At 41.4% G+C, this 12,719-nt stretch overlaps 1 protein-coding gene across 5 annotated transcripts in view; it reads right to left on the bottom strand.

Moving 5' to 3' along the window:
* LOC126355607 (fructosamine-3-kinase-like) overlaps positions 1-9,724 on the bottom strand; it is a 62,363-nt gene extending 52,639 nt beyond the window's left edge. For 2 of the 5 annotated variants that reach the window (XR_007565508.1, XR_007565509.1), the window contains exons 1-2: positions 9,318-9,723; positions 8,370-8,515 (exon numbers count right to left, since the gene is read on the bottom strand). Coding sequence is in view for 1 of the 5 variants with exons in the window: in XM_050005980.1 (XP_049861937.1) it covers positions 8,370-8,515; positions 9,318-9,333 (162 nt within the window). In the remaining 4 variants the exon portion in view is untranslated. Of the gene's footprint in view, positions 1-7,906; positions 8,004-8,369 lie in introns of all 5 variants that reach the window. The other 3 variants (XR_007565511.1, XR_007565510.1, XM_050005980.1) reach the window with 3 other exon arrangements.
* Positions 9,725-12,719: the final 2,995 nt, after the last annotated feature.

Genomic DNA, 12,719 nt, shown 5'->3' with positions numbered 1-12,719 from the left:
AAATATGACCTGAATTTATCGATTACGAGATGACTGGAAGCTGTGTTGAATGCCACCAGTTTTCCTACGCTGCATTATGCATGGTAATGTGTTGTGTTTTTGCTCATATTTTTGTCCACCCCTCTAAGTGCTTTTGGAGGCGCAACCCTCAATGGTTTCTCACACTCTTACAAGTGCACGCACTACAAGTTCACTATGTATTAAAGGATCTTTCTAATAAAGTGTGTGTGTGTGTGTGTGTGTGTGTGTGTGTGTGTGTTGTTCTGAGATGACAAACCTCCTTGCTTTTATGGTGCGTATCATAAGGGCTTCCCTCTACGAATATGGACACGGTACATAAAACCACATGCAATTGGAAAAATCAAGAGGATGTCTTGCAATTCTTTATACTTCCAACATTTTGTACTGTACATATTAACATCCAGCCCTGGTGCCAATTCTTAGCATCAGACAAGCCGTTGTTCAATTCATACATAGAGAAGGGACAATTTGTCTTTGCTGTTAGAAGAGAAATCCACAGAGCCTCTTCCATCATCTTTCTGATGCAGGAATGTTAAAAGAATTTTGTTGCCAGAATATATCCTGGAAGCAGTTAGCTTCTGACCATTGTATGACAGGTGGAGGAGTTGGAATAAGACCATCATTCAATAGCGCAGAGATAGGTTATGATCTGCCTCTAGCAGAGGACCTCATGATTGGCCTCCATAATCTTATGGCTGATTCAGAATGATTATTGGAATTCAACAGCTCTCACCGTGACCTGCTATTTTCAACTAAGCTCACCAGACACAAAAATTAGTCACCACCAGGAAACATAATGCTAGTATCATGCCTCTCGCCTTGATAATGGACTCAATTTGGTGAGGAAGGGAGTCCACAAGTTTCTTCAGGTTTACCATTCCCATCTAAAACCACTCACTGATCACCAAATGGCTACCACATTGTGGGGATGCTGATCGCTGTAGGCGAATTAGAACAATAAAGTGACTGACGCCTCGAAAAATAATGCACACTATTTTTGTAAAAATACAGTTTTCATTCTGTATGTGTGAAAATTTAACAGTGTGTAGATACATCCTTCCCACTTGTTTTCAAACTTAGTTCAACCTGTTCCCCTGAATGGCGCCATCGCAGCATGTCTTCAAGATGGCTGCTACACTTGACGTTCGTCAGAAGCACAGTGCTGTCATAGAATTCCTGTGCTGTGAAAACGAGACAGTGGGAAACATCCACAACAGGTTGAAAAAGGTGTATGGAGATGCTGCTGTCGATCACAGAACAATTAGTCGGTGGGCAAGCAGGTTAAATGATGCAAGCGGGCACGGCAAAATTGAAGATATTGCAGTGGCAGGCCTCGTACTGCACACACTCCAGACAATGTGCAGAGAGTTAACGAATTGGTGACTGCTGACAGACGCGATCATAGTGAATGAATTGTCACGCTACGTTGGGATAGGGGAAGGAAATGTTTGCAGAATACTGAAAGTGTTGGCGTTAAAAAAGGTTTGTGCCAGGTGAGTTCCCAGGACGTTGACAGTGGCTCACAAAGAAACACAAAAAATAGTACGCAGTGAAATTTTGGAACAGCACAAGAATGGTGAAGATGAATTTCTTGCAAGAACTGTAACAGGTAATGAAACATAACTTCAATCATTTTTCACCAGAGACAAAGAGGCAATCAACTGAGTGGCATCATGCAAATTTACCCAAGAAAAAAAATTCAAAACAACACCTTCTGCTGGAGAAGTTATGGCTATGGTGTTTTTCGATTCCGAAGGACTCTAGCTTGTGGACATCATGCCAAGTGGAATCACCATAAATTCTAATGCATATGTGACGACACTGAAGAAACTTCAAGCTCGACTGAGTTGTGTTCGACCGCATCGGCAATAGCACGATGTCTTGCTGTTACACGACAATGCACGGCCACATGTCAGTCAAAAAACCATGGAAGCAATCACAAAACTCGGATGGACAACACTGAAACACCCGCCTTGCAGTCCTGAACTGGCTCCATGTGACTATCATCTCTTTGGGAAACTGAAAGACTCTTCGTGGAAAAGGGTTTGAAGATGAAGACTCCCTTGTGCATGCTGCCAAACAGTGGCTCCAACAGGTTGGTCCAGAATTTTACCATGTTGATATACAGGCACTGGTTCCAAGATGGCATAAGGCAGTTGAGAGGGATGACAATTATGTGGAGAAATGAAAATATTGTTCCTAAAGGATGTACCTACACACTGTAAAACTTTCCAACATGTAGAATAAAAGATGGATTTTTTTAAAAAAAGTGTGAATTTCTTTTGGAATGACCCTCATAAATGACAAATAATACCTCAACCGAAATTGAGAACAGAATAAATTCAGAGCCATTACTTTTCAACATGCACTCATTATGCATACCAGCTGTGACAATCTAACAAGTTAAATGAAGTGTGCACGAAACCAGTCCACAAATTAAAACTCATATTCCATGATGTACTGCTATGAACATCCATTTCCTATGGACTTGGAAACAACAAATTATAAGGAAACAATTTTTCTGAGTTGTCAGTCAGAGAACACTGCAAACTGTAAATCTGAGACATCATTCTAAAAGGATGGACCATACTAAACTTGCACCATAGGGTTGAGAACTGTAGAGTCCCCTAAATGGGTCAACTGTGCACTACATGACAAAGGATGCTACCTAGGTAGCTGACTGTGTGGGGTGCACACAAGGGTTTGTTAGATTAGGTGGCTTTCCATCCAGTTCGGATAAGGACAGTTGTATGACGCATGGAAGTATCTGTGGATCTGATGAGAGCATTAAAATCCTTGTTGTTAACTGCCGGAACATTCACAACAAATTGCCAGTGCTGAAAAAGAACACTGAAGATTACATAATACTAGGCATAAGAAGCTAGTTAAAGCCTGAAGCTGACAGTAGCGAGATCTTAGGGAAAAATTGAAGCTTATACTGAAAGGATGGGGAAATGGGTAGTGTATTTGTCACAGAAGGCAAGAAACTCATATCCACCGAAACAGAAATTGGAGCTGCAAGAGGGGTTGTTTGGGTAAGACTCAGTATCAAGGGTGGGCGTAAAACTATAATAGGGTCCTCCTATTGACCACCAAACTCATCTCCTGATGTAACCAAAAACTTCAAAGAAAATATCAGTTCAGTTGTATAAAAGTTCCTGTAATCATTGGTGGAGACTTTAATCATCCAAGAGTAAACTCGGAAAATTACAGTTTCGTTGGTGGTGGGCATGATAAGTCATCCTGTGGAACTTTACTAAGTCCTTTCGCTGATAACTACTTAGATCATATAGCTGGAAACACCACTCATGATGGGAATGCAGTGGCAACAAATAGGCCTGACCTCTGAGAATGTGCCCATCGAAACTTATCGGTGACCATGACGCAGATGTGGCAACAATGATTACCAAATTACAAGAAGCAATTAAAACAAGCAGAAAGATTTATATGTTCAGTAAATGACACAAAAAGCAGTAGTATCATACCTAAATGAGGAATCTGAAACTTTTAGCACAAGATTGGGGCATGTACAGGAACTATGACTCAATGTAAAAGAACAGTTGACCACATACATGACTGAACAGTTTATGGTGGGAGGGCCTCTCCATGATATGCAGAAACTGTAAACAAACTGCTAAGAAACAGAGATTACTGCATAACGGGTATATATTTTTTAAAAAGACATAGGCCTGTAGAGACCGAGATGCTGAATCAAACGCATTTGGCTGTCAAGAGACCAATGCACAAAACCATCAATGAATACTGTAGCAGAATATTGTCAAATGGTCTTGCACAAAACCCAAAGAAATTCTGGTTGTATGTAAAGACTGTAAGTGTCCAGTCCCTAGTGAATGAGATAGGAACTGAAACTGAGGGTAGCACAGTAAAAGCAGGAATGTTCCACCCTGCTTTCAAATGTTCCTTTACAAAGGAAAACCCAGGGGAATTGGCCTAGTTTAATACTTGTACCACAGAAAAGATGAGTGAAGTAAGTATTAGTGTTTGTTGTTTGTTTTGTTTTAGGGTGCAAAAATAACCGGGATCACGCGTGCCCAAGTCAAAAGTATAGAACTTGGAAGACAGAGAGCAGCTAAAAAACGACATGTCAATACCAGTTGACATAAGAGAAGAAAGCTAAAAACAGGGATGTAGAGAAAGGGCTACAAAAGACACCATACAGAAATGGAGGTCCAGACAAAAACTTAAATGGCCTCCAGCATATTGTTATGAAGGATAAAAAGTAAAACGCGGCCAACATTTGCTAAAACAGCCGATAATTCAGTTGGTAAACCCATGCAGGAACATAAACAGCTAAAAAATGGGCAATCCGACAGGAAGTGGTGGACAGTTAAAGCTTGGGCGCAGTGTGTACAAAGTTGCTGGGTAGCGCCACGTAAGTGATGATGGCTAAAAAGGCAGTGCCCAATACACAACCTAGTTAAAATGACCTCCTCCCAGCGGGAGGGCCAAGGGGAGGCTTAATAATCTGGAGCTTATTTCCATGAAGGGAGAACCAATAGCGATACCAAAGTGATACCACCTCCTCAAAGACGGTAACACAGAGATCACTGGAGGGAATGTAGGAACTAGTGGGTTGTGGTACGCGGACTGCAGCCCTGGCAGCAGCTTCAGCAGTCTAATTTCCTGGCAGACCAACATGACCAGAAACCCACATAAACATCACAGTCACTCCACCAAGAGAGAGCAAGTGACAGTTTCCCTAGATCTGTTGCACGAAAGGATGGGCAGTGTACAATGCACATAAAACTTTGAAGGGTGCTGAGAGTGTCTGAGCACAGGACACAATTGAAAAGTCTGTGTCGTGTACAATGCACATAAAACTTTGAAGGGTGCTGAGAGTGTCTGAGCACAGGACACAATTGAAAAGTCTGTGTCGGATGTATTCCATGGCCTGATACAGGGTGAAGACCTCAGTTGTAAATACTGAGCAGTGTGCTGGAAGCCGATATCAAAAAACGTTGGCACCAATGACAAAGGCACATCCAACACCACGGTCAGTCCGAGAGCCATCAGTGTACACAAAGGTACTACCGCGAAGTTCCATGCAAAGGCCGTGAAACTGAAGACGATACAGCAAGGCTGGAGTAGTGTCCTTAGGAAGTGAATGAAAGCCGAGATTAACACAGGCCACTTCACAAAGCCAAGCTGCAGGTAGTATGAAATTAAGCCGCCCCAGCAAGTCCCGAAGGAGACCTCCAGGAGGTAAAAGAGAAGAGGGACACACCCCATATTGGCAATCAAATGAGTCATTGAAGGAGGCATAGGATGGGTGGCCACGCATGGCTGACAAACAGCATGCACATCTGCTGAGGAGAAAGACAAAGCAGTAGGGCAGTGGTAGTTCAGCAGCTTCAGCATACAGACACTCAATAGGGCTAGTGTAAAAGGTACCAGAGGCCAAACGGATGCCAAGATGGTGGATAGCATTGAGATGGCATAAGAGAGGCGGATGTGCAGACGCATAAATGAAGCACCCATAGTCGAGTTTCAAATGGACAAGGGACTGGTACAAACAGAGGAGGATGGTTCAGTCTGTACCCCAGAAAGTACTAGCGAGGACACGTAGGATATTGAGGAACCACATACAGCGTACTGCCCGGTAAGACACATGGGAGGCTCAATAGTGTTTCGTATGAGCATGAGCCCCAGGAATTTTGTAGCTTCAACGAATGGGAGAGCAACAAACCCTAGATGTAAAGACGGTGGGAGAAACCAACTGCACTACCAGAAATTCATACAGACAGTTTTGTCAGAGGAAAAATAGATGCCATTGTCGATGCTCCGGGAGTAAAGACAATCAAGACATCACTGAATATGCACTCAGGGAGACAGGTCCATGGAGAACTGCAATAGATGGCAAAATCATCAACAAAAAGGGAGCCAGAGATTCTGAGCGGGGGACAGGCTATTATAAGGTTAATGGTGATAGCAAGGAAGACGACGCTCAGGACGGAACACTTTCCTGGATAAAGGTGTCCGACAAGGCAGAACCCTCACGCACATTGAAAAGTTGGGCTTTTAAAAATTCCTGAGGGAAATGAGGCAGGCAGTCACAGAAGCCCCACGTGCAAGAGCACGGAGGATACCAGTTCTCCAGGTGTCGTAGGCCTTCTCCAAATCAAAAAATACAGCCACAGTCTGCGATTCCCACAGAAAACCATTCATGACATGGGTGGACAAAGTAACAAAATAGTCAACTGCAAAACGGCACACTCAAAATCCACACTGTCCGGTGGTTAGTAAATTGTGCGACTTGAGCCACCATATCAGCCAGGCGTGGATCATACGTTCCACTCCATTGCAAACACAGCTGGTGAGAGAGACGGGGCAGTAGCTAGAAGGAAGGTTTTTGTCCTAACTGGGCTTAGGTCACGGTACGATGGTGGCTTCATGCCAACATCTGGGAAACGTGGCCCCTGCCCAGATGCGATTGTACGTTTAAGCAGAAAGTGCTTACCAAAAGAGAAAGGTGCTGTGGACAGCATCCGGTCCTGAGGTGGAGCATCAGGGTGAACTGAGAGTGTGATCTAGCTCTCTCACAGTAAAGGCAGCATTGTAGCACTCTTAATTCTGAGAAGAAATGGGTATCGCTCGAACCACCACCACTCATTTCTGATGGAGGAAGGCAGGCTGACAGAGTGAAGAGCTCGAAATTTCCGCAAAATAGCAGCCCAAGGCGTTGCAGGCAGCAACCGGCTCCATGATGACATCATCTGCTACTGTCAGGCCTGAAACTGGAGAATGGAGCTTGGTCCCAGAGAGATTGCTCCACACCCCACAGGAGGGGGTGGAACTGTTAAAAGAACTAGTTAATTAAATACAGCTAGCTTTTTTGCTATCCCAAAGAATGTGATTACACTTTGCGCTCATCTGTTTATAATTAATGCATTTTGCCATTGTAGGATGATGATTAAAAACACAGAAAGCACGTATCCACACACGATTTGCATCGCGGCCTGCCTCAGTCCACCAAGGGACTGGGACATGGCTTAGTGTGAGGAATGGAACATGCTGCAACACTAAGGATAACATTTGTGAGACTTTCCATCTGGAGATCACAACTGCGGAAATTTTGTTCTTCAAAGGTTGCCCAGGAGGGGTAAAGCCGCCCGTCAGCCTTAGTAAGCTGCCATTTGGGTGTGCATGCAGGTGAGGTAGGAGTCAGCTAATGGAAATGCAATCAGTTTACAATAGGGATTACTTACAAATCACTCATGTGACATATTCTCCAGTATCGCTCAATTGCATGGGACATCTGTCAAATAGGCCTAACGAGAGATATTGAACGCAACATGGTGAAGAAACAAAATTCGCAGACAGAATAGTGAAAACAGACTAAACTAACCAGAAAAGCCTAATTATGAAGTTTCACAAACTGTATTTAAATGATGAGTCTAAGAATATGCCCCCCCCCCCCCCCATATATAATTCTCATAGGGATCATGAAGTTGAGACTAGATTAATTACAGCACACATGGAGGCCTTCAAGCAATCATTCTTTCCGCACTTCATGAATGAATGGAATGGGGAAAAAACCTTAATAACTGATACAATGGGGAGGAGGGGATTACAAAAGCGTCCTTTTCCACCCATCTGCTTTGACCCATGACGTCTTCAATCTGGTGGAAATGGCCATTCACAGCTCTCCAATATGGCAACATACACAGGGCAACAAATACGAAAATACATATAAATAAGACAATAAAATCTCCCTCCAAAAATATAATCAAACTAACAGGGCTCTTTGGGAAATTGGGGGGGGGGGGGGGGGCGTGGTTTAGGGTGGGAACAAGCTCAATATAAAAATTAAAAAAAAAAAAAAATACCACGATCCCAAAACACACAAAATGACAAAAAAAATTACCATGTTCCACCACATCAACAAAATCCACAAGAATCGGACACTTCCATTGTTCTATATAGATCAACCGCAACTGTCAATACCACAAACAACACAACACCTACAACAACAAAATCTGGAATTGGATATTTCTCTTGATCTATACATTTAAAATAAATAACACATCCTACATGTGATGAATTTTCACTAAATTTCTATTGGATAAATGACAATTTTTTCCAAAAATAACGGTTTTTATATTGTAAACCACAGTTCTCCTGCTTCATATAATACAATTTTGTTTTAAATCATGGCTTTTGGAGCTTATTGCAGTCAACGCTTAAATTTTTCTCTTCTGCTAAAGGTATTGAAAAACAAGAAATTGTCTCACATATCAACTACAGCGTCTACCATTACCATCAGATGTTAACTAGAAAATGTTTGCTTTACCTTCATAAAGTGTCAAAATAAAGGAAAGCTGACAAACCTGTGGTGTCATATTTTGCTTAATGTAAACAACACCTTTATCTGTTAAATATGCTTCTCCTTTATTCACACCATCACTAGAAAGTTTTGTAGTTTTCTCGAGTGTAACCGTTTTCAGTGCTGCTTTTATCGCAGTTCCTGCTGCATCTACAGAGAACACACAGAAACAATACAGAGTGATTAACAGAATGAACGAAAAGTTTAAAGTTTAACAAAGATCTTCATGCACTATTGAACATATTTAACAAAAACTCAATAATTAGGAGACAAATGGAAATTTCCAGTAAGCTATTCCCAAGAAATTCTGCCAAGTTCGACACCACCTCTTTGGTGTGGAAACTTTTACAATTATTCAACTATTCCGCATTAAAATAAAAGACGTAAATGTAAAATGTGACTGAAAATAAGCATAGGAAAGTGTTTCCTCAGTTTGAAATAAAGTATCTTTTCTCAAAATAATAGAAATGTAGAGTAAGTTCTTCCACGAAAAAGGTAGATTACATTACTATTATCATATCAAGAGTATCTTCTTTTCTTGGACAGCTCCCAAAATCTCACTAACATGTGCCTTCCCTGTCGGCAATGCTAACTGCAGCGAAGGGGTACAAAAAATTACAATGTGAGCATATAAATTTAATCTGGAAAAAATATATTTTAATGTGTAGGCACTTTACTGCTCTGACAAAACAGATGCGTTACAGACGTTGTATGCTTACAGTCCAAGACACTTATTACAAATGTATAGGTTTTGAACATCGAAGACCTTCGTTTCGAACCATGTGGTGACGAAATGTGCCCCCCAAAAAAAATTTCTTTCCCGTTCCCTAGTGAACTCTGCGTGTTCACACATCAATCTCGTTCTCATTTCAACGCCATTAGATGGAAGTGATGTTCAAATGCAAAAAATATTAAATCCCTAATTTCAAAAGAAAATGCAGTACTGTACTACCGTTCAAAACAGGCATTATCAAGTCTTTTTCATATACTTGATTCTGAAGATGTGAAAGTAATACTTCCGCAATTTACTTTACCAACTTCTTTCACGTCTTTTTCACAAACGAGTAAACACTGGATTGTCAAAAAGTGAATACAATTTCCCGCGCTTTCCAAATAGTATAAGAAAAGCCGTACAGAGATTCCTTCTGAACGTATTATGTTCGAGTATAATGTCTTTTCTGGAGACTAGAAATCTACTCTGTAGGAATCAGCATGGGTTTCGAAAAAGACGGTCGTGTGAAACCCAGCTCGCGCTATTCGTCCACGAGACTCAGAGGGCCTTAGACACGGGTTCACAGGTAGATGCCGTGTTTCTTGACTTCCGCAAGGCGTTTGACACAGTTCCCCACAGTCGTTTAATGAACAAAGTAAGAGCATACGGACTATCAGATCAATTGTGTGATTGGATTGAGGAGTTCCTAGATAACAGAACGCAGCATGTCATTCTCAATGGAGAGAAGTCTTCCGAAGTAAGAGTGATTTCAGGTGTGCCGCAGGGGAGTGTCATAGGACCGTTGCTATTCACAATATACATAAATGACCTGGTGGATGACATCGGAAGTTCACTGAGGCTTTTTGCAGATAATGCTGTGGTGTATCGAGAGGTTGCAACAATGGAAAATTGTACTGAAATGCAGGAGGATCTGCAGCGAATTGACGCATGGTGCACGGAATGGCAATTGAATCTCAATGTAGACAAGTGTAATGTGATGCGAATACATAGAAAGATAGGTCCCTTATCATTTAGCTACAAAATAGCAGGTCAGCAACTGGAAGCAGTTAATTCCATAAATTATCTGGGAGTACTCATTAGGAGTGATTTAAAATGGAATGATCATATAAAGTTGATCGTCGGTAAAGCAGATGCCAGACTGAGATTCATTGGAAGAATCCTAAGGAAATGCAATCCGACAACAAAGGAAGTAGGTTACAGTACGCTTGTTCGCCCAATGCTTGAATACTGCTCAGCAGTGTGGGATCCGCACCAGGTAGGGTTGATAGAAGAGATAGAGAAGATCCAACGGAGAGCAGCACGCTTCGTTACAGGATCATTTAGTAATTGCGAAAGCGTTACGGAGATGATAGATAAACTCCAGTGGAAGACTCTGCAGGAGAGACGCTCAGTAGCTCGGTACGGGCTTTTGTTAAAGTTTCGAGAACATACCTTCACCGAAGAGTCAAGCAGTATATTGCTCCCTCCTACGTATATCTCGCGAAAAGACCATGAGGATAAAATCAGAGAGATTAGAGCCCACACAGAAGCATACCGACAATCCTTCTTTCCACATACAATACGAGACTGGAATAGAAGGGAGAACCGATAGAGGTACTCAGGGTACCCTCCGCCACACACCGTCAGGTGGCTTGCGGAGTATGGATGTAGATGTAGATGTAGATGATCCCAGGCGCAATCAATGTTAATGCTGTTCGAGTGGCATCACTAAAGTTGCATATCGAGAAATGCAGATTTCGTAGTGATACTTGATGAACGAATATTTTCGAGGTTCCACTACAGCACTTTTTTTAATTTCTAACGTCACTAGCTTCCAAAAATTATCGATTAGCAGCAATCGACTACTCTTCATAGACTACATTTCGAATCACCACCAATCCTTTAATATTCGCGCCAGTTTTGGATGAAATAAACATAGCACTTGATGAATGTGAAGGGGATTGATTCACTAACAGCAAGCGTGACACTAATAAAACATAAAATGCAAATCAAAATATCATGAACAAGTAATAGGAAATTGTGTGGCAAAAGTAGGAGCAAAGGAAACAATTATTTCACGTGAACATAAAGACTGTGCTGACCAAACCAAATCAATGCCAATTCACATTGGCCGTCACCCCACGTCACACCATGACACATCAAAGCATTCTTACTTCTACATCTATGCTCTGAAAACCACCATAAGGTGTATAACAGGGGGTGAGTCTCATTGTACCAATTATTAGGGTTTTTTCCTGTTCCACTCATGAACGAAATGCAGGAAGAATAATTGTTTGAATGTCTCTGTGTGTGCAGTACTCATTCTAATTTTATCTTCACGATTCCCATGTCAGCGATATGTAAGTGGTTGCAGCATATTCCTAGGGTAATCATATAAAGACAGCTCTTGAAACTTTGTTAACAGATTTTCTCGCGATAGTTTACGACTGTCTACAAGAGGCTTTCAGTTCAGTTTCTTCAGTATCTCTGTGACACTCCCATTCTTTAAAAATCTGTGACAGTTCGTGCTGCCCTTCTCTGTAGATGTTCAATATCCCCTGTTCGTCCTATTTGGTATAGGCCCCACACACTTGATCAATATTCTAGAACCAGTCACACGAGAAATTTGTAAGCATCTCCTTTGTAGATTGACTGCACTTCTCCAGTATTCTTGCAATGAACTGAATCTACTGCCTGCTTTACCAAAGAATGAAAATATGTGATCATTCTATTTCATATCTCTACAAGGTACTACACATACATACATTTTTATGAGTTGGCCGATTTCAACAGTGACTCATTGATATTATGAGATACGACGTTTTACGTTTTGCAAGTACACAATTTTACATTTCTGAACATTAAAACCAAGTTTCCAATCTCTGTACCACTTTGAAATCTTATCAAGACCCGACTGAATATTTGTGCAACTTTTTTCAGATGGTATTTCTTTATAGATAACTGTATTATCTGCGAAAAGTCTGAGGTTACTATTACAACTGTCTGGAAGGTCATTAATATATAACATGAACAGGAAGCCTTGCAACACACTTCCCCTGGGGCACATTCGAAGTTATTTCTACATCTCATAATGACTCCCCATACAAGATTACGGGCTGCGCCCTCCTTACCGAAAAGTTGTTAATCCAGTTACAAATTTCACTTCATATCACATATGATCGTACTTTTGGTGTGGTAATCAGTCAAAAGCTTTCCAGAAATCAAGAAATACATCATCTACCTGACTGCCTTGATCCAAAGATTTCAGTATATCATGTAAGAAAAGTGTGAGTTGTGTTTCACATTACCCATGTTTTCGAATTCCATGCTAGTTGGCACTGAGATCATCCTGTTCAATATAACTCGTTATGGACTGATGACCTCAGCTGTTAAGTCCCATAGTGCTCAGAGTCATTTTGAACCTTGTTATGTTTGAGCTCAGAATATGTTCTAAGATTCTACGAAAAATTGATGTCAAAGGTATTGGATAGTAGTTTTGTGGATAACTTCTACTGCCCTACTTGTAGAGTGGTGTGACCTGTGTCTTTCTCCAAGAACTGGGTACGGTTTTCCGTTCGAGGAATCTACAACAGATTATAGTTAGAATAGGGGCTAACTCAGCCACAAATTCAGTATTCAGTC

This window comes from Schistocerca gregaria, chromosome 1 (assembly GCF_023897955.1).
Source record: "Schistocerca gregaria isolate iqSchGreg1 chromosome 1, iqSchGreg1.2, whole genome shotgun sequence".
Taxonomy (NCBI): Eukaryota; Metazoa; Arthropoda; class Insecta; order Orthoptera; family Acrididae; genus Schistocerca; species Schistocerca gregaria.
Note: the sequence above shows the minus strand (reverse complement) of the source record. Positions and strands in the feature narration are given on the sequence as shown.